The sequence below is a fragment of the Pipistrellus kuhlii genome, unplaced genomic scaffold (genome assembly GCF_014108245.1).
Source record: "Pipistrellus kuhlii isolate mPipKuh1 unplaced genomic scaffold, mPipKuh1.p scaffold_m20_p_104, whole genome shotgun sequence".
In the NCBI taxonomy this organism is placed as follows: domain Eukaryota; kingdom Metazoa; phylum Chordata; class Mammalia; order Chiroptera; family Vespertilionidae; genus Pipistrellus; species Pipistrellus kuhlii.
Genome location: NW_023425410.1, coordinates 578,980 through 599,981, shown reverse-complemented (window position 1 = coordinate 599,981; position 21,002 = coordinate 578,980). Strand labels below are relative to the sequence as shown.

General features: G+C 64.6%; 1 protein-coding gene across 1 annotated transcript in view; it reads right to left on the bottom strand.

Moving 5' to 3' along the window:
- Positions 1-656: 656 nt before the first annotated feature.
- NECTIN1 (nectin cell adhesion molecule 1) overlaps positions 657-21,002 on the bottom strand; it is a 65,147-nt gene continuing 44,801 nt past the window's right edge. The window contains exons 2-7 of the mRNA XM_036430257.2: positions 19,421-19,771; positions 18,675-18,977; positions 18,224-18,341; positions 16,143-16,294; positions 8,436-9,018; positions 657-676 (exon numbers count right to left, since the gene is read on the bottom strand). Of these exons, the coding sequence (XP_036286150.1) occupies positions 8,471-9,018; positions 16,143-16,294; positions 18,224-18,341; positions 18,675-18,977; positions 19,421-19,771 (1,472 nt within the window). The 3' untranslated portion in view covers positions 657-676; positions 8,436-8,470. The remainder of the gene's footprint in view (positions 677-8,435; positions 9,019-16,142; positions 16,295-18,223; positions 18,342-18,674; positions 18,978-19,420; positions 19,772-21,002) is intronic.

Sequence of the window (21,002 nt, the reverse complement as noted above, 5' to 3'; positions counted from 1 at the left end):
GGGCAGCAGGAGGCGGGGGGGGACAGGCAGCGGCAGGCCTGGCTCAGGGCTGTCGATGCTCCAGCCCGGTGGGCGGGTGGCTCCACCACTGGCCAGAGGCAGGCTCTGGGCCAGCTCTCCTCTCTCCACAGCCTCCCTGCACCTGCAGCTCCAGGTGCTAGATGGAGGCGGAGCTCCCGAGACCCGTTCTAGTCTTGTTGCTCCATCTTCTCCGCCAGCTCTGGGAACCAGGACCTGACCCACAGGGATGGGTTGAGCGGGGACATAGAGGGCAGCAGACCTCCACAGGACGGTGGCCCCAACATCAAGACAGCTCCCTGCCTGTGCTCCCAGCCCGCCCACACCCTTCCTGGAAGTGTCTGTCTGTCATCTGTCCCGGCTCCCTCCGCTCCCTGCCAGCGTCTCTATAGTTCAACGCTTGCTTTCCAGGGCCCCAGAGCACCATCACACTTGGGGTGGCAATCACTTGTCCCTCAGCCTAGGAGTGGACACGGCCCTCTCCTCCTTGGCTCAGCCCATACTGGAGGGTCTCTCAGGCACTTTCCTCTGGCCCAGGCTGGGGAGGGGTACCGAGTCTGGAGCTGGGGAGCCGCAGGCAGCCGGGAATACCTGGCCACACGGCTCAGGCGGGGCCAGGCCACTGCCTCTCTCTCCCTGGGATGCTGGGTGAGGAGGCCTGGCCCCGGGGCTGCCGCTGCCGGGAGCCGCAGCCTGCCTGCTCCCTGGCAGGCTCCTGGCCAGCTCCTGAGCCGGGCTGCACTCCTGCCTGTGCCAGGCTGCCTGTGGCTGGAGTTCGCTGTGGTTCCGAACTTGGGCGGAGCTCCCCTTGTAGGCAAGGCCTCGACCTCCTAGATGGAGGCTGCAGCCCTGGCTCTGCCCTGCCCTCTTTCTACCGCGACCCGACTCCCACTCCTTGTGTCTGGAGCGGACGTACGTTATGCAAAGTGCCTAGCACAGTGCCCAGAATGTTCTCAGTTTGCAATACATGGTGCTCTTTCTGTTGTTACTAAATAGATGCATGTCGATGGTGATGATGATGGTGGTAATGATGATGATGGTTGGTGGTGATGGTGATGATGTGATGAGGGTAGATGGTGGCAGTGATGGTGATGATGGTGGTGATGATGTGATGATGGTTGGTAATGATGTTGATGATGGTGATGATGATGGTGGTAATGATGATGGTGTTGATGATGGTGATGATGGTGGTGTTTATGATGGTGATGATGATGATGGTGGTGGTGATTATGGTGATGGTGGTGGCTTCTCCCCTCCCTGGAAGCTGGCTTCTCAGCCAGCACTCGGGCTGAATGACACCTATGTCACATTTGTCTCATATCATTATATCCTGCATGTGCCTTTAGTTAAATAGCTTCATTTGATGTTCCCACCTTTCGCTTGGATGACAGCGGGTAGCTGGGGCACAGAGAAGTTTAGTGAATGCTCACGTCACACAGTCACTGATGACGGGATGAGGTGGGAACCAGACACTGAGGCCCTCAGTTCAGATGCTGGCCTGGTCCATTTTCATGCTCCTGCTGCCTTCTTCTCCCAGGTCATCTTCTGAGGAAGACACGCCGCTCACTCTTAAATTCGCCACTTAGCTGTATAACCTTGCAAAGTCTCTCCAACTCTCTTGACCTCAGTGTCCCCACCTGTGTTGCCGGGCATAGATATGTCATGCATGTTAGAGCCGAGCACAGTGCCTGTGCCCAGTCCGTGCTCAGTGAGCACTGGTGCTGGTGGGGCAGGGGCAGGTCTGCTGCTTGGGCACATCTGGGCAGCGGCCTGTGGCTGGACGCATGCCTGCCCTCAGCTTTCCCCAGCCCCTTGCTGGGCGTGACCCCGCCTGCACACAGTGGTCCACCTTTGCAATGCTCTCCCAATGTCCCTCGTTCCCAGCCCCGCCACCTGGCCTGCCCCCCTGAGCTGTCATTAGGAAGAATGAACATGATGGGCCTGACTCTCCTAGATGCCCACTCTGCCCACTGGCTCTGGCAGGCCCAGCTGGAGGAGTTACTGGGGTTTCGTGCACACTTCTGAGGCGGGAGGGACCGTCTCCTTGTTGGGGATCCTGCCGGATAAGGACCTGACCCCTGGCCCTCGGCCCGCCTTTGCTGAGGGAGAGAGATGAGCAAGGACCTTGCCCAGCAGGTTGGGAAAGCTAGAAGCACAGAGAAGCCATTTGTGTGTCACACCCGCTGAGGGCTGGCACTCCCTCCCTCCCCCGCTCTCCCCTGCCTCCCCTCAGAGAGTGAGTGCTGCTGGGGGAAGACGGCAGGTCTGAGGCAATGCACAGGGGCCTGATGCTCCCCTCTAGCCGGTGGCCCTCACTGCTCTGAGCCTCAGCTTCCCTCTAAACTGGGGACATGGAGGAAGTAAGTGTGATGCGTGCGGAGTGCCTGTCGTGGAGCGGCAGGGGAGCACTGAACACCAGTACTGTCCTTGTGCTGGTGTCCCTGTGCTCTGGCATTCAAGCAGGGGCTGGGAGGGGAGGGGAGGATGGTGGGGGTGAGGAGGGGGTGGTGGTGATGCCTGCGGCCTGTGCATAGCTCCAGATTCTCTAGCCCAAGAAGATCCCCCCGCCGCCCCCGCCCTGCCCCCCTGCTGTCCGGGGCCATTGTCCAGCGCCCAGCAGGAGAGCCCGGCAGGAGAGAGAGCCGGTAGAGCAAGGGTCCCAGACTCTGTCCCTGCAGAAACCAAACCTCGCCGGTCAGTGTGGCTGACCTCTGGGCAGGGATCCACACCAGCCCATAACCTTGAGGGACACATCCAGCTCCTTGGTCGTGGGGGCGAAGCAAACTACTGAGGCGGAAGCCAAGGGGATGGCGTCACATGAGGCGGAAGGCAGGTGGCTGCCACGCCCTCGGCCAGGACTGAGCTCAGCACTCCGCTGGCGGAAGGCCCCCTGTCGCTCCTGCTTCCGCAGGAACCTTCTAGCACAGTGGCCGGCCACCACAGCAGGCTAGGGTGAGGACACAGCTCAGGGAGTGGGCAACCTGCATGAGGCCCACACAGCTCATAGGGTGCGCCCACTCAACCTCAGGGGACCCTGTCCCCCTCACCGGGCTCCTGAGAAACACCTGCTGTGACCTAAGCAGATAGAACACATCTGAGGGGGCCGTGCGGCTCAGTGAGATCCTGGCCAAGTCGTCATGTTCGGGGAGAAGCAGCCAGCACAGAGGATGCACATGCAGAGAAGACTCACCCATCCACCCCCACCCCGAACTGCCACCCCGCCGTGGTCCCCGTCACTGCAAGCAGGCGGCTGGGCTGGCGGTGCCCAGTGTTAGAGGACGCAGGCCAGGCTCGGGGGGGACAAGCAGATGACACCCCACCCCACCCTGCTGGAACAGTCTTTTATCTCTGGCCTTCAGTGAGAGAGGGAACTAGGAATGTGTGGTGGTTGTGTGTGCATGTGTGTACGCGTGTTTCAGAACAGCTGGAGCAACTGGGATTTTTTTAATGCATATATATATATATATATTTATTTATTTGTTGTTGTTGCTTTTTTGTTAATCCTCATCCGAGTCTATTTTTCCATCAATTTTTGGAGAGAGTAGAAAGGTGGGGAGACGGAGAGAGAAACATGGATGTGAGAGAGACACATTGACTGGTTGCCTCCTGCACACACCCCTGCCAGAGCCGGGATCAGCCTGCCTGAAACTGAGGTACATATCCTTGACTGGAATCGAACCCAGGGCCCTTCAGTCTGCATCTTATGTTCTATTCACTGAGCCACACCAGCCAGGCCATGTGTACACGTCTTTGATCCGTGACCTGTACTGCATGGTGTGCTCACCACCCACAGTCAGATCACCTCTCACCAAACAGGTGCCCCGGAAGCTCGCCGGCTCAACCAGCACTTCTTTCTTTTCAGCCAGACTAGCTCTGAACAAAGGAAATTCAGCCTAAAATGCTCGGAAGTTTGAAAATGCAGTTCAGTACGAACAGCCTCTATAATTATTCAAAGTGTGTATGCATGTTTTTGGGAGACACCCTGATAACTCACTTCTTACTCCTTTCAGGTGTAACTGTTTGAAATAATAGGTGAAGCCAGGCTGAGCTTTGAACAAAGAACGTTTGTCCAGGAGCTGTGGGGGGATACTAAAGCTGACGCCCCACACCGGCAGCAGGGGGCGCACCGAGGCGCACAAGCGCCGAACAAAACGATTCCTGACGTTTGCGGTTCCATCGCTTCAAGGGTCAGCAGTGCCTGGACCACAACAGTCATCAGTTTGAAACTCATTGACAAAAAAGTATTCATTTCTGTATGTTCTTTTAGCTTTTAAAAATGAACAGTATGTTAATAAACACTGACTTTATAATCACTTAAGTGTATGTACATTGTTGGGGTACCCTCTACTTGGCCCCCTCAAATGATCTCTTTTACAACTAATATAAGATGCTAAATTCTCATTTGGCCTAGAATCCTCTTAACACAGCTCTGTCTGAAGAATTCCTATACATCCTTCAAGGCCCAGGGGAAGTGTCACCTCAGCTGTAAACCTCAGACCTTCCCAGACAGACGTGTCGCCAGCAGCGTCCAGCACGCAGCCCTGCCTCAGCCCGCCGAGCACAGCAAAGCCTGCTGCTTTGGAATCTGAGATCCTGGAAGATCTGTCTTTCAACAGTGCCCGGCTCAGGGCCCCGAATGGATGAATGGATGAATAAATGGGTGAATGGATGTGTGCACAAGCGAATAACTGGTCCCGCCATTCGTCAAACTCACCCCCCCCCCCGCCCCCTGCGGCCAGGGGCCCAGGTGAGGACCGGAGAGGAGCCCTGAGGCCTCCAGGGAGAAGCTGTGACAGAGGCTCAGTCCCGGGCCCCCGGCGCAGATGGAGTGCAGGCGGGCAGACAGCGTGTGGCCCTCTGCTCTGTTGAGGGTCGGGTGGGGGGCTGGAGACAAGGGCTGCGACCTGGGAAGGAATCTCAGCGCAGAACGTGGCTTAGCCAGCGGCTCCTGTGCCCGGACTCCGGGTCCTGAGGTCCTGGGGACCCAGAGGCTGTGCCGGACCGACTGGCCTGCCCTCCTGCCGCCGCCAAGTCTTCATCTGCCAGAACGCTCCAGTAAAAACCAAGTAGGACGTCTGTCCACTGCCTCTTCCAACCTATTAATCACGCCATCACACCGCTCCTGTGCAAACTAACATGCACTTAACGGACGGAGGGAGGGGCCCCTCCTCAGCCGTCCTCACCTCCTTCGGGCATCAGCATCTACAGCCCGGACGGCCTTCGGCGAGGCCGCCAGCTGCCGCCAGCTGCCCGCTCATCGCCACCGTCTCCGCGCCGGGCGCTCCCCAGTTGTGCCCGGTCCAGCCCCGTGCGAACAGCGCCTTGCGGGCGGCAGGAGGCTCTGTGGGCAGCCCGTGGCCCCGCCCCTTTGCTCAGACGGTGCATTTCAGGGGGAAGCGCTGGGGTGGGAGGGGAGCCAGGAGCCCACGCTCCCACGCCGCCCAATTGGTCCTGCATTCCATCCGCTAAGATGGGAAGCAGATGGCAGGAGCGAGGAGGGGGCACTGAGGGGCCGCAGCCCGTCCCTGCTGCAGCCCCTCAGGCAGCTGGGTCTCCAGGGCTGGACGCACGGCCTGGCAGCGCCCTCCACAAAGCAGCTCCCGCCTCTCACCTGTCGGAGGGAGCTGACACACCGGTGTGACACTGCCCCTCCAAAGCCGGGGTGGGGTGGGGGTGGCAGCTGGAAGCAGGCCAGTGGGCGGGGTCAGCAGAGCACCCAGCTTGGGCCGGGGCTCCAGCCCTCACAGCCGCCTCTCCAGACAGCCTCCACCCCTCTGGACCCGCACCCTAAGGGTCTGTGCCACCCACTGGCCGGCCGGATGCCAGATGGCAGTGAGTGCGGGAGCGGCGGGCGACTTAGGCTGGGCCCTCACGTCCTCCCTTGGGGTCTTTTAAAATATGTATGTCTCTCTATGGATCTCAGAGAGGGAGGGAGAGAGAGGGAGAGAATCGCTGACCGGCTGCCTCCTGCACGCCCGCACTGGCAATCAAGCCCACAACCCGGGCCTGTGCCCCGACTGGAATCAAACCAGGCCCTCCTGCTCAACCGCTGAGCCGCACTGGCCGGGCTCCCATGGGGCTCTTGCCGGATGGCAGGACGGGGTTCCCTGGGCCTGGGGGTCCCTGCCAGGAAGGATGGGCACCACTACCCCAGGGCGGGGAGGGACACGAGCCAGCCAGCGTTGTTTCAAACACTTTATTATAAAAAGTACATCTTTCAACCCATGAGTTTTTAATACAAGTAAAAGGGGGCGAGGCCACACCCCCGTCGGAACCAGGAGGCTGTGGGCGGCCTGGACCGAAGATGAAAATGGACAAGAAGCCGAGGCAAAGCTTGTGCCTGGCTCGGGGAGGCCGCCGGGCGCCTGTGCCTGCGGCAGTGGCCGGAGCCGAGAGGGCCGGCTCCTGGCTGTGCGCCGGGCCCAGGCGCCCCCCGGGCTGCTCATGAGGCGGCCCCCTCCCTGCTTCCTCTGCTTGGCGGGTGCCAGGAGGGAGATGGCACCAGTGACCTGGCACAGGGAGGGGCTGGCAGAGGGTGCAGGCCCGGTGCTCCCGGAGCCTGTGCTGCCAGGGGTGTACGCGCCCGCCCCGGGGTTCTGTCCCACGTTATAATACCAAACGCTTAGAAAACGGTACAGGGAGGCCGGCTGGGCCCGGGCAGGATGGCAGCAGGAGGTCTCAGGCCCCCAATTCCAAGTTCACCTCGTCTCCAGCCAGGGGGGCCAGGGCTCAGTGGTGCTGGTGTCACAGGGAAGCCATGCCCCCTCCCGTCCTGCCGGGCCACAGCTCCCGGGCCCGCAGCGTGCCCTGCAGACGGGGGCACAGAAAACCCACCCAGGCCCGCGGGACGCGCCTGGTGCCTTTCGCGGCGGGCTCTCGAGGGGAAGGCTGCGCGGCTCCGGGGGCACAGGCGCGCGGGTTGTGCTTTGCTTGGGGAGGGCGTGGAGGGTCGGGGGCCTCAGTGCCTTGGCGGGCCCAGGGTGAGAAACGGGTGGCAGTGGTAGCATGGACAGAGGAGGAATCCTTTCAGTCTGGGGTTCAAGGGCACAGAGAATGCCTGGCTGGAGGGACAGTGATGCCACACGGAGAAGGCCCCTCCCCTGGGGCTAATCCCTCCCTCCTCCCCTCCTCTTCTCTGGCTGGAAAGAGCCCGGAACTCTCCCCGGCTGCCTTCCAGCCAGCACCCGGCCCAGGGGAGGCGGCCCCGGGCTGCCGCGGCTTCTGGGCGGCTGGTGGGCGCAGGGGAGGGCGGCCCAGCTGTGGGCCACGGTTGCCAGGAGGCGGCCAGGGCCCAGAGCAGCACCAGAGCGGGAGAAAGAGGAGGGGCCCCCCGGGGAAGCCTGCGGGAGGGCAAGCGGAGCCGGGCAGCCATCCGCCCCTCCTCCCAACACGTGCCATCCCCTGGGGTCACACCGGCCCCTTCACCAGATCCAGCGGGCAGGTGTGGCCGCCGCCCCACCCAGGGTCTCCCACCCGGAGCCAGGGGCGGGGCGGGCGGCGATGGGCAGAGGGAGGACCTGAGGCACTTTGAGGAAGGACAAGGGCGGGGCGGGCCTTGCTCCTCACGGAGACGGACTGGGTGGCTGCAGCTCAGGCTCCGCACAGGGAACTACAGCTCAGAGGGGCCGCTCTCCCCGCTCAGGGACGGCTGAGGGGGGGGCAGCAGGAGCTCGGAGCAGTATCCAGCTCCCCCTCCACTTCCTGGCCTCAGTGGGCGAGGCGTACCCACAGCCTCAGTCTGAGCTCCCCCCGCACCGGGACCCCAATCCTGACCCACGCGCATCCGCTGCTAGAACTTGCTGGGTGAGAGGCCAGAGGCTCCGCGCTGCGCGGAGCGGTTCAGGGCCAGCCCACCATCCCGGGGGAGGCGCGGGGCCGCCCCCAGCTGCCCCGCTGTGGGGGGAGGGGAGGCAGCGGGCAGCCGTGGGCCGGGTTCCCGGGGAAGGCGTGGCCGGGGTGTGCGGGAGCAGACGGGTGGCCTGTGAGTCCTTGTCTGTCGGCAGTGACGGGGGAGGCCCCTCTGTGGGGACAGACTGGGGTGGCCGTGCAGGACGAGGAAAACGCACCCAGCGCGCCCACGGCCCCGGGCCTCGTCTGTTCAGCACCCTCAGCACCCGGCGCCCCCTCTCGGGTCTAGGCCGGGCCCACCGGCCGCGCCCACTCGCACGGGAACGGGAGCAGATGGGGGAGGCTTTTCCTCGGAGGCCCTTGGGCCCCCCCAGCGGAGAAGAGGCATTCCAGTGCTGGGGTGGGGAGGGGCTCCCGGGCCCTGGAGGCTGGGTGCCAGGTGCAGAGACGAGACCAGGCCGGCTGCACACAGCAAGGGGCACTGCCAGGGACAGGGGCGCAGCCACATCAACGCACAGAGGACAGTGGGAGGCAGGACGGGGGCCGGGCAGCGTGAGTCCCAGGGGCCGGGGGCGTGCGGGTGGAGGGCGCAGACAGGCCGGGTCTACACGTACCACTCCTTCTTGGAAATGAAAGACCCGTCGTTCTGAGAGACCATGTTCTCGGCCAGGTCCAGCTGCTCGGGGTCGTACTGGTAGCCCAGAGTCCGGTCCCCGTAGCCGTCCGGACAGGCCTGGGCCTCGTCCACCGTGAAGTAGGGCCGCTTGGCGTCCTCGTCGTATTTGGGGTGCGCGCCCCCCACCTTGCACTCGCGCCCCCCGCCGCCCTCCTCCTCCTCCTCCTCCTCGTAGCTGCTGCCCCCCAGCGGGCCGGCCTTCTTCTCGTCGTCCGAGTCGTCGGGGTACTGCAGGCTCTGGCCCAGCGGCGGGGGGTGCTGTGGGACGCCCGCCTTGCTGTAGCCGTTGCCGTACACGTGCTTCTTGGTGCTGTAGTCGCCCTTGAAGGTGTGGCGGCGCCGGCGCAGGGCCAGCAGGGCGGCCCCGACCACCAGCAGCACCAGCACCGCGCTCCCCGCCACGCCCCCGATGACGGCCGTGGGCACGGGCCCGGCCCGCCGCCCGTGGTCCGGAGGGGACGGCGTGTAGGGGAATTCTGGGGAGGAAGAGAGACGGCGGTCAGTGCCGGCTCGGTGGCAGGGGAGGGTGGCCGGGACAGACGGCTCCCGCCCAGCTCCAGGCTGCGGTGTGACGCGGGCAGAGGCCTCTGTGCCCACCCCCTTGGCTGTGGCGTCGGCCCCCGGCCCCGCGCCCACAGCGCCATGGAGCAGGCTGCGGTTACTGCCCAGGACACCGGAGAGCCGGCCAGGGCCTGCCCGCAGACACTGCCCTGACGCAGCCCTGCCCACACCACGTCCCAGGGCCCTGACTTCACTGCTCCTAGAGCACAGGAAGCTGCCGGCTCCCGGGCGGGCCCAGAGTGCCCAGCCAGTGCCAGTGCCAGAAGCCGGGCTGTGGCTCTGCCTGCATCTGGCCTTGCAGGGCACAGCGGGGTAGGGTGGGGGGAGAGGTGCTGCCAGCCTGGCCCTGAGAATCGGCGCTCAGCCAGCATGTGCGGGGACGGGCGTGCCAGGGCGGACTTGGTACTAAAGGTGACTGGGAGGCAGGTCACCTGGGCACACGCCCTATGCCATGGCGAGCCGTATGCCCTGCTAATTGGTGAGTCTGTGTAGACACGGTCACACTGGGAATGCAGAAAGGCAGAAAGAGGAGCAAGGAAGAGGCTGGCAGGTGACTTTCTTGGCCAGTGGGGCCAGGACGGAGGCCGGAGTGGCAGTTCCCAGCACCGCCACAGGGTGGCACCGGAGACCACGGCCAGCGGGGGGCGGGCAGGTCAGGGCACACCTGGAGGCTGGGGCCCTGGAGCGCCCGTCCTTTCTGCAGGTGGGGTGGTCTGCGGGGGAGGGTGTCTGCCCTGCGGTGCAGCGTGGTCGGCAGCAGGGGGACCAGGCAGATTCCAGGGTGGAAGAGTCCTTCCAAGCTCAGGCTGGACGGGCTGCCCGGGGATGGGGACGGGGACGGGAACGGGGACGGGGACGGGAAGGGGACGGGAAGGGGACGGGGACGGGAAGGGGACGGGGACGGGGACGGGAAGGGGACGGGAAGGGGACGGGGACGGGAAGGGGACGGGGACGGGGACGGGAAGGGGACGGGGACGGGGACGGGAACGGGGACGGGAACGGGGACGGGAACGGGGACGGGGACGGGAACGGGGACGGGGACGGGGACGGGGACGGGAACGGGGACGGGGACGGGAAGGGGACGGGGACGGGAAGGGAACGGGGACGGGGACGGGACGGGAAGGGGACGGGAAGGGGACGGGACGGGGACGGGGACGGGGACGGGGACGGGAACGGGGATGGGGATGGGAACGGGGAGAAGGGGACGGGGACGGGGAAGGGGACGGGAAGGGGACGGGGACGGGAAGGGGACGGAGATGGGAAGGGGACGGAGATGGGAAGGGGACGGGAAGGGGACGGGGACGGGGACGGGAAGGGGACGGGAAGGGGACGGGAAGGGGACGGGGACGGGAAGGGGACGGGGACGGGAAGGGGACGGGAAGGGGACGGGGACGGGGACGGGAAGGGGACGGGAAGGGGACGGGGACGGGAAGGGGACGGGGACGGGGACGGGAAGGGAACGGGACGGGACGGAAGGGACGGGGGGACGGGAAGGGGACGGGGACGGGGACGGGAACGGGGACGGGGACGGGGACGGGGACGGGGACGGGAACGGGGACGGGGACGGGGACGGGGACGGGAACGGGGACGGGGACGGGAAGGGGACGGGGACGGGAAGGGAACGGGGACGGGGACGGGACGGGAAGGGGACGGGAAGGGGATGGGGACGGGGACGGGGACGGGGACGGGGACGGGGACGGGAACGGGGATGGGGATGGGAACGGGGAGAAGGGGACGGGGACGGGGAAGGGGACGGGAAGGGGACGGGGACGGGAAGGGGACGGGAAGGGGACGGAGATGGGAAGGGGACGGAGATGGGAAGGGGACGGGAAGGGGACGGGGACGGGGACGGGAAGGGGACGGGAAGGGGACGGGAAGGGGACGGGGAGGCGGGGGGGGGATCGTTCCCAGTCACAGGTGGAGGTGGGGCCGCCATGCCCTCCAGGTGGAGTGGGCAGAGCTCCTGTCCCATTGTCCTCTGTGCAGGCGCCCATAAAGCTAGCTGTTCTTTTGGAAATCGATTTCAGAGGAGAAGGGAGGGGAGAGGGAAACATCGGTGATGAGGGAATCATGGATCGGCTGCCTCCTGCACGCTCCAACTCAGGGATCGAGCCTGCAGCCCAGGCCTGTGCCCTGACTGCGTCGAACCCTGACCTCCTGGTTCAGAGACCGATGTTCAACCCCGGAGCCAGGCCGGCCTGGCTGCCCAGTGATCATTTACTGAGTATTTGTCCTCACTGTCCACGTCCAGAGAAGCCCTCCGGAGCCTCAAGGTTCTCTGGTCTCACAGCTGCTCCCACCAGGGGGAGCGGCCTCCCGAGGGGCACCGAGGCAGCCGCCTCTTCTGGAACCTGCCCCCGCCGGTGACCCCCCCCGCCGGTGACCCCCCCGCCGGTGACCCCCCCCGACCCCCCCGCCGGTGACACCCCCGCCGGGTGACCCCCCCGCCGGTGGACCCCCCCCGCCCTGACCCCCCGCCGGTGACCCCCCCGCCCCTGACCCCTCCGCCGGTGACCCCCCCGCCGGTTGACCCCCCCGCCGGTGACCCCCCGCCGGTGACCCCCCCGACCCCCCCTGCGCCGATGACCCCCCCCGCCGGTGACCCCCCGCCGGTGACCCCCCCGCCGATGACCCCCCCGCCCCTGACACCCCCCGGCCCCTGACCCCCCCTTACCGCCCCCTGGACCCCCCGCCCCTGACCCCCCCCGCCGATGGACCCCACCGCCCCCCGACCCCCGCCCTTACCCCCCCCCTCCCTTGACCCCCCCCGCCTGTGACCCCCCCCCGCCCCTGACCCCCCCCGCCGATTGACCCCCCCCCGCCCCTGACCCACCCCCCTACCCCCTGCCCGCCCCCTGACCCCCCCCGCCCCTGACCCCCCCGCCCCTGACCCCCCCTGACCCCCGCCCTGACCTCCCCCCGCCCCTGACCCCCCGCCCCTGACCTCCCCCGCCCCTGACCCCCCCCACCCGTGGCCTGCCCCCCGCCCGTGGCCTCCCCCCGCCCCTGACCTTCCCCTGCCTGTGGCCTTCTCCTGCCTGTGACCCTTCCAGTTCCCACCCAGGCTGGATGCTCTCTTCTGTTCACCTGCTCCCCTATCACCCATCCACTCATCCTTCCGTCTATCCGTCCACCCAACCACTGGTCAGCAAGCATGTGCCGAGCACCCACTTTGTTAGTGGTCACACGGGGCAGGCTCACAGATTCCCCAGCTCTGCACTCTTGGAGACGATTTTTAGAGAGAGTGGGAGAGGGAGAGAAACATCGATGTGAGAAAGACACATCGATTGTTTGCCTCCCACAGGCACCCTGACCTGGGGCTGGGGAGGAGCCGCAACTGAGGTACATGCCCTTGACTGGAATCAAACCAGAGACCCTCAGGTCTGAAGGCTGATACTTATCCACTGAGCCAAACCGGCCAGGGCCCCAGGAGCTTCTGGACCAGGGCCCCTGGCTGTGTTGGCTGTGTCCGCGCCTGTGCAGAGAAGAATGGCTATGACTCCAGCCCCACAGGCTTGGGGGAAGAACCGCCGGCCACACTGGCCCTCCAGCTGTCCCGCAGGCCGCCTGTGCCAGCAGCACCACAGCCTCCAGCGCTCGGGGGGTGGGGGAGGGAGGGGGAGCTGAGCCGGTTGCTATGCTTGCTGGCGGGGGTGGGGGAGAGGGGGGGACGCGGGATCCAGCTGCAGCCCTCACATCCTCTCACAAAGGGGCCCCGACTCCTGACTGGCTGCAGCTTCCCCTCGGGAGCGGGGCCGATTACTGCAGGGCCGGCTCCCGGATGGAGCTGGTGGACTGCTGTGGGGCTTCGGATGGGTCTGAGTAGAGGGAAGGTTGGGGTTTGCAGTCTGAATCTAGGATCTGGAGGAGGCTTGTGGTCAACAAGAATGTTTGGACTTGCTTCCCAAACCAACACAGTCAGGCAGGAAGTGCTGGGGCACCAGATTAGGCTAGGACACTGAGAACTACATCTCCCAGCATGCAGTGCGGCGGGCCGTGGACAGTGGGAAGGCCGGGGCCAGACTGTGGGGAGCTCTTCCCTCCTCTGCAGCTGAAGCAGCTGAGCATCTGTCAGACCGCAAACGGGCCTCATGGAGTCCAAGGGCACCGGTCCTCTGAGGCGCAGGCCCGGGCACTGCCACCGCCGGAGGACGACACCAGCCCCAGCCCAGCGGCCCGTTTACACGCTCAGCACGCAGCTGCTCACCCGCCGCTGGCACAGCTCCTCACCCAAGGGCGCCCCCACTCAGGACCGCTGCAGCAGCCTGGGTCTGAAGAGCACCTTGCCCCTGGGGCACACCGGCTCACCTGCATGGGAAGTGGGCCGACCCCCTGCACCGGGGCCTCCCTGCCTGCTCTGGAACTGGCCTGAACCTCCAGCCCAGGGGCCGAATTTGACCTCTAGGTTGATCAGGAACATCCCTGAGTGCCCCTCCCACCCGGCATCACCCCACGGGGGAAGGGCGGGACCCCGGGAGGCTCTCTCCTCTGCTCTCATCCCGCAGCCCCAGTGCAGGCCCTGGGTCCCCTAGAAAGGCCTCACCCGCCCTCACTGCACCCCACGCATCCACGGCCCTGCCACTGCTCAGGGAGCCCACAGGCTCCCCTCGGCCAGAGAAAGTCCCTCCTTCTGTTTCCTTCCACACACTCTCCCCAGGGACCCCCCCCCCCCTCCGCCCATACACTCATCCTTGTAGGAACAACTCAAATATCACCTCTTCTGGGACCTGAGACCTAGAGAATCCTATGCCAAAGCGTGTGTGTGCGTGGTGCAGTGGCCAGGGTCACGCGTGCCTGCACACACATGTTGTGCACACGCCCTGCAGCCTTCTGCCCACCCTGGCCCCACTGCTCTCCATCCCTCTGCACAGGCACCGGCCTGCTGCTCCCGAGCAGCCGGAGAACGGAATGCGGGCTCCACCTGCCCATCTCCGCACACGTCCCTGCAGGCCAGCCAGGCTGGGGCAGGTGAAGACTGGGGGGGCTGCTGCTTAGAGACTGCCTTGAGCCCGGCCGGCGTGGCTCAGTGGTTGAATGTTGACTATGAACCAGGAGGTCATGGTTCGATTCCTGGACAGGGCACATGCCCGGGTTGTGGGCTCCATCCCCAGTAGGGGCCATGCAAGAAGCAGCTGATTATGATTCTCGCTCATCATGATGCTTCTCCCTCTCCCTCTCCCTCCCCCCCTCCCCTCCTCTCTGGAATCAATAAAAGTATTAAAATAAAAAAATTGCCGTGAGCACAAGCACACTCAGCCGGGCAAAGGCGTGGTGGGGGCTGAGACGGCCTCTCCCACGGCAGCTCGCGGCCCGGCCCTCTCCGGCCTGACCGGAGCAAACGGTCCCTCTGCAGCTCACCACCCGGTGCCTCAAGTTGCCAGCCTGGCCCCGCGATCTCCAGGGCCCGGCCCGCCCGCCTGGCCTAGAGGCTGACCCAGGAGACGGCCGCCTCCATGCTGCCTCCCTCCCTCCTTCCCTCTGCTCTGTCCCCAGGGCCCGGGGGAGCCCATCGGCCTCCCTCCTGGGAGGTGTGGCTTCCTGACGAGCAGGGAGCGCGTATAGGCGCTGGGCATCCTCTGGGCACTGGGCAAAGCGAGGCCTGAGCGGCACCCGAGCCCTGGGCCGCGGGGGGAAGCTGGTCCCAGCGCTGGTCCCGGGCCGCGGGGGGGGGTGGGGGGGGAAGCTGGTCCCAGCGCTGGCCGCAGCCCGGCGGGGGGAAGCTGCTGGGCCTCGGGGCCCCTCCCGATCTTGGAACCGTGGTTCCCTGGAGCGCCCTGAGGGAGGGGCCCCTGGGGAAGGTATAGCGGGCGGAGCAGCGCCCGTGCCGGGCAGTGAGTGCCGACTGGCGTGACCCTCAGAAGCCCGAGGTCTTCATTTAAAGCCAAGGAAACTGAGGCTCAGAGGCGAAGGACTAGTTCAGCGAGTCTGCACCCCCATACGGCCGCCTCTCGCTGGGCGGTCAGGCTCCCTCATCACGACCCCTCACCTTTGCTGCCCCAGCACCCAGGCCAGCGCCCAGCTCTGCTCACTCGCCCCGGGAAGGGAGGGTGCAGGCCTGGCCTCCCTTGGCCAGCCTGGGGAGCCCTGAACCCTGGCCTGGAGGCCAATGGCAGGGAGTGGAAGAGGAGAGCAGGTGGCTCCCCCTGCACCACGAGAGCTGAGACGGCCCGGCCCCAGGTCGAGGCGGGCTTAGTGCAGCCAGAGCTGCTCTTCCTGCAGCTGGGCCCATGCTCCACGCCACCCCACCTCACAGGCTCGGAGCTCCCGGTCCTCGGCTGGCCCAGCCCGGCCCTGGCCCCGCACCCCTGTCCACACACTCGTCCGAGACACACCGCGATGTCACTGTGTGCTCGCATCCCGCAGCGGCCAAGGCACCAGCTGGACACGTCCTGCACCGCCGACCAGGCTGAGGGCACGCCCGCTGCGGCCCGTTTCCATGGTTCCCGGGATGACCACGGAGGGCGGCCGCTCGCAGGCAGGGAGGTCTGTGCTGGCTGCAGCCTGCCTTCGGCACCTCGCATTTGCCCCATTTCACAGGTTCCACCCTCCTGACAGGGAAGCCTCACTCCTCATCCCCGTGAGGTCGCAGAGCCTCCCAGCCCACGTCCACCCTTTGCCCCGAAAGGTCTGGAGGCCGACCCCCTCGTCCGCAGTGACAGAGAAACGCAGGGAGAGCGTCCGCTCGCTCAGCGCAGGCCCCGCCACCCTGGCTCCAGGCGGGTGACTCCTCGCTCTCCCTCCAGGATCCCGCAGAGTGGGCCTCCTCCTCCAGGCCGGCGGGCCTCCCTGGACCCAGAGCAGAGCTTGGAGATTAGCTCCATCACAGCCCCCTCCCCTGCCGGCCTCCCCGGGGCTGCTGCTGGCAGACCCCAGGGGGCACTCGCTGCTCGGGCCTCCCGACTGTCTCACAGCCGCCAGCGGAGGAGAAAGGCCCGCGCCCGGAGAAGGGCAGATGCAGGCAGAGGAGCACAAGCTGCAGGGACAGAGCGAGCGGAGGCAGAGGAGGAGCGTGGGGGGTGGGGGTGGGGCAGGGAGGCACCTGTGATGTTGACCTCCACCTGGCCCGAGCGGGTGCCGATGGGGTTGGTGGCCTCGCAGACGTAGGTCCCCGTCAGGCTGTAGTCGATAGGCCCCCGGAAGAGGAGGGTTCTGTTCTGCGGCTCCACGCCCCTGGGCAGAGAGCCGTTCAGCCTGCGGTGGAGACACTGGTCAGGACCTCGCCGCCTTCCGCGGGAGCAGGGGTCTGGCTGGAAGGAGGCATGCAGGCAGCTTCCTGCGCCCAGCCCTGCCTCTGCCGGCCACCGCACCCAACGCGGACGCCCCCGGTGCGAGTCCCACTGGGCAGTGAGGGCCTGAGGGTAAGCGGCAGGACTGGAGCTTGAGGCAGCTCTCTGATGGCCTGCCCGGCGCTTTCTGAGACTCGTGGCTCCTGATTGTTGACCTGGTTTCTGTGGAGTTGGTTAACACACATCTGGGCTCTCACCCAGCTCCACTGAAGCTTGACCTCCGGAGCCATGACCTGGGATCTGAATTTATAAAAATATATCTTTTTATTGATCTCAGAGAGGAAGGGAGAGGGAGAGAGAGAAACATCAATGGATCGGCTGCCTCCTGCATGCCCCACACTGGGATGGAGCCTGCAACCCGGGCCTGTGTCCTGACCAGGAATCGAACTGTGACCTCCTGGTTCCTAGGTTGATGCTCAGCCTCTGAGCCACACGGGGGGGCTGGCCATTTGTATTTTAACAAGTTACTTGGGTAAGGAGACGTGCCTCAGGCTTAGGAATTGTTCCATTTCCCTCGCTTGTGTTCTTACTGGGCATGTCACAGGCCCAGACGTTTCCGGAACATAGGGACCTTCCTTCCTCTGCTCCCCAAGGCCACAGAGCAACTACCCTGTGGGATTCCACAGCTGCCGCCCACGGACATGGAACTGGCGAGCAGGCCCCACTCACACCTTCGGAAGCACTTCCGGTTCCAGGAGGTGGAGGGTGACGGCAGGGGACGGTGCCCACTCCCTCCTGGAAGAGAGTGTGGAGCCCTGGCTGGTGTGGGTCAGTGGACAGAGCGTCAGGCTGTGGACTGAAGGATTCCGGTTTGATTCCTGGTCAGGGCACATGCCAGGTGGTGGGCTCGATCCCCAGTGGGGGGCCTGCAGGAGGCAGCTGTCCTTTATTCCCTCTCAGCACTGATGTTTCTCTCTCTCCCTCTCCTTCTCCCTTCCTCTTTGAAATCAATAAAAGTGTGTGTGTGTGTGTGTGTGTATATATATATATATATATATTTTTTTTTTAAAGTATTTTATTGATTTTCTTACAGAGAGAAAGGGAGAGAAATAGAGAGTTAGAAACATTGATCAGCTGCCTCCTGCACACCCCCTACTGGGGATGTGCCTGCAAACAAGATACATGCCCTTGGCTGGAATCGAACCTGGGACCCTTCAGTCCTCAGGCTGACGCTCTATCCATTGAGCCAAACCAGTCTCGGCAATAATAATAAATAAAAATATATTATAAAAAAGTAGTAAATGTATTTAAAAAAAGGAATAGTTGTTGATGTAATCTAGACAGCCGTCTCTGCCCACCATGCCCGGCTCCTCCTCGGCGCCCCAGCCCTTCTCAGGAGAGCTGGCTGCGGCCGGGGGCCCCTGCGGGAAGAGCCTCTGCGGGCCAGGCCTGCGCCCGCGAGGCCAGGAGAGCGCCAACAGCACGTGGACGAGCCCCGAGCACAGGCGCCCGGGCCTCCGCGCCTCCCTGAGAACGGGCGCTGGAGAAGGAGGTGGGAAGGCTCTAGGCAGCCAGCTTTCCCGGGGACTCGGGACAGAAATGAACGCGGGGGCTGGGCTGGCAGCGACTCAGACCGTCAGCCGCGGAAAAGGGCAGCGTCAGCAGCAGCAGAGGGGGCAGGTCACAGGGGAGCCCCTGTGCCGGCCGGCCTGGCCGCTGACCGCGCTGTGGACAGGCGCTGGCTGCCACAGAGCAACACTGACAGCACCGCACACCGAGAGGAGCACAGGGCAGCGTGCCCTCGGCCTCTCACCCAGACCCCCAGCCGAGACTGAGCGTCCTCCCGCCTCAGGCCCCCGTGACCAGCCAGGCACCCGGCGGCCCGCGCACTCACGTGGTCCAGCGGAACTCGGTGGCCGGGGGGTTGGCGTCGGCTCTGCAGGTGAGCTTCACGTCCGTCCGCTGCAGGTACCAGTTCCCATCAAACCCTTCGATGGTCACCTCAGGCTCGTCTGTGGCCAAAGAACAAGGTCAGAGGAGCAGACGTGAGACCAGGGGCCCCCAGACAGTGAAGGGGTGGCATCGACAATGACACGGAACTGGCCCCAGGGGGAAGCGTGAGGGGTGGGAGCTCCCAGAGGCAGCGGGAAGAAAGGAGGAGAGGAAGGGTGAGGGAAGGGAGGCCACGGGGAAGAGAGGAGGGGGAAAACCACCCCAGAAGGAGAAGAGGAGGAAGAGGGAGGGGGAGGGGAGGGTGGAGGCGGGGAGGGCAGGAAGGGGGCCGGAGGGTGACAGGCCTGGGAAGGAGGGCGCCCTCGGAGGCCCGCCGCGCCCCGCCCGCTCACACTGCACGCGGACGGTGATGCTCTCCCGGAAGCGGTCCAGGTGGTAGTTGACGATGCAGGCCAGGGGCTGCAGGTGGGCCTCCCGGCCTGGCACCAGGCGGTACCGGCTGACGACGGTCACCGTGCCGTTGGGGTTCCGGACCTCCTGGTACTCGGCCTCCCCCTTCAGCCGCGTTTCCCAGGACAGCACGCCGGGCGGCTTCCCGTTGGCCGAGGTGCAGGTGGCCACCAGGACTTTCTCGTCCCGCCCCTTCTCGGCACGAAGCACGGCCTGGCTGCTCTCGATCCAGTTGGTGGGTTTGGCTGTGGGAAGCGGAGGCAGCCATGGGCCTGGCTCTCATCCCGGTCAGAGGGCTCGGGCGGGGATGCCCCTGCCTGGCCTCGCTCAGGTCTCCGTGGCTGTCCCACCGCTGTGCCCCCGCACTCCGCCCGGGACTCTGCATGGCGACCTCATTCCACCATCTGAGCAGGCCCAGGCCTTCTGGGCGGCGTGCCGTGACCCAGGCCGTGGCTCCACAGCCCTCTCCTTCCCGGGCATCTGAGGCTCTGCACTCCTCCTGCCACCCACCAGGGGCCCCACAGTGGCTGCGGCCTGAACACTGACCCTCAGCTCCGCCCAGAGCCGAGGCCCTGCCCTAACCCCTAGGAGCTGTGGGCAGCCAGGCCAGAGGGACTGCAGGCGCCAGGCCCGCAGCCCTGGGAGCTCGCCGGCCCAGCCCTGCGCACGTGGGCGGAGGGGCGCTCACCCATCACGGTCAGGTTGAGCTGGCTCTCGCGGTTGCCCGCAGGGAAGGTGGCGAACTCGCAGATGTAGACGCCCTCGTCGTCCAGCTCGAGGCGGGAGAGGCGGATGGTGCCGTCGGTGAAGGAGGGCCGCAGGAACTGCACGCGCTCGCGGTAGGGGAGCAGCACCGAGAAGCCCATGGCCGGGTTGAAGATGGCCACGTTCTGCTTGGAGCCGTTGGTCGCCTTCTGCCAGGTGATCTGGGTGATCTTCACGCCGGGCAGCGGGTTGGCGAAGCTGCAGTGCAGCACCACGTCGGTGCCGATGAAGCCGGACATGGAGTCGTTCACCTGCACCATCTGGGCGCGGGCACCTGGGCGAGAGGGGGCGGCGGGGTCAGCGCCAGGCACACCCTCCACCCGGCGCCAGCCACTGTGTCCTTTCCCGGCGGCCACACTCCTTATTCTTTTCTTAAAACACATTTGTGTTGGTTTCAGGGAGGAAGGGAGACAGAGAAACATCAGTGATGAGAGAATCACTGATCGCTGCCTCCTGCACGCCCCCCACTGGGGATCGAGCCCGCAGCCTGGACATGTGTCCTGGCTGGGCACAAACCATGACCTCCTGGTTCATAGGTCGACACTCAACCACTGAGCCACACTGGCCAGACATAGTCTCCTTATTCTGATTACACACAGAATACATGCTTGTTATAAAAACACTGGGTGATACTGAAAAATACTGAGACAAGCCCTGTGGCTCAGTGGATAGAGCATTGGCCTGCAGACTGAAGGGTCTCAGGTTCAATTTTGATCAAGGGCATGCACCGGGTTGCAGGCTCGATCCCCCCAGTGTGGGGCGTGCAGGAGGCAGCTGATCCATGATTCTCTCTCGTCATTGATGTTTCTCTCTCTCCCTCTCTGAAATCAATAAAAATATAGAAAGAAAAAAAAAGAAATACTGAGAAAAAAAGTGAGAACCCCGGCCCCACCACTCAGAAACATCACTGGTCACCTTGTGGGGACACTTTTCACTGTTTTCTCTGCAGCTGCCCCGCCATCTACTCACTTTCCCCACAAAATCAAGACCACACTTTGCATGTTGCTCGATGCTGCCTTCCATGGGTGCTGCTGTCAATACCGCTCCTTGGCAGCACATACCTGCCACACCCTCTCTTGCTAATTTTTTGGTTAATCCTCACCCGAGGACATTTTCCCATTGATTTTTAGAGAGAGTGGAAAGGAGAGGGAGAACAGAGAGAAACATTGATGTAGAGACACATTGATGGGTTGTTTTCCACAAACCCTGATCAGGGCCAGGAGGAGCCTGCAACCAACATCCATGCCCTTGACTGGAATAGAACCAGGGACCCTTCAGCCTGCAGGCCAACGCTCTATCCACTTGGTCACACCAGCCAGAGCTCATTTCCCATTTCCATGAGGGTGGAATACACTGCTCTCAGCCCAGCTCAGCCGAGTGCCACCGGCTGCTTCACTCTGCCTGGCTTCCCTCCTCTGGCAGATGGGCGGCCTCCCCACACAGGGCTGCTAGAGCCGAACGGTCTGATGGACGAGGAACAGAGGAGACAGGAAGCACTGGGGACA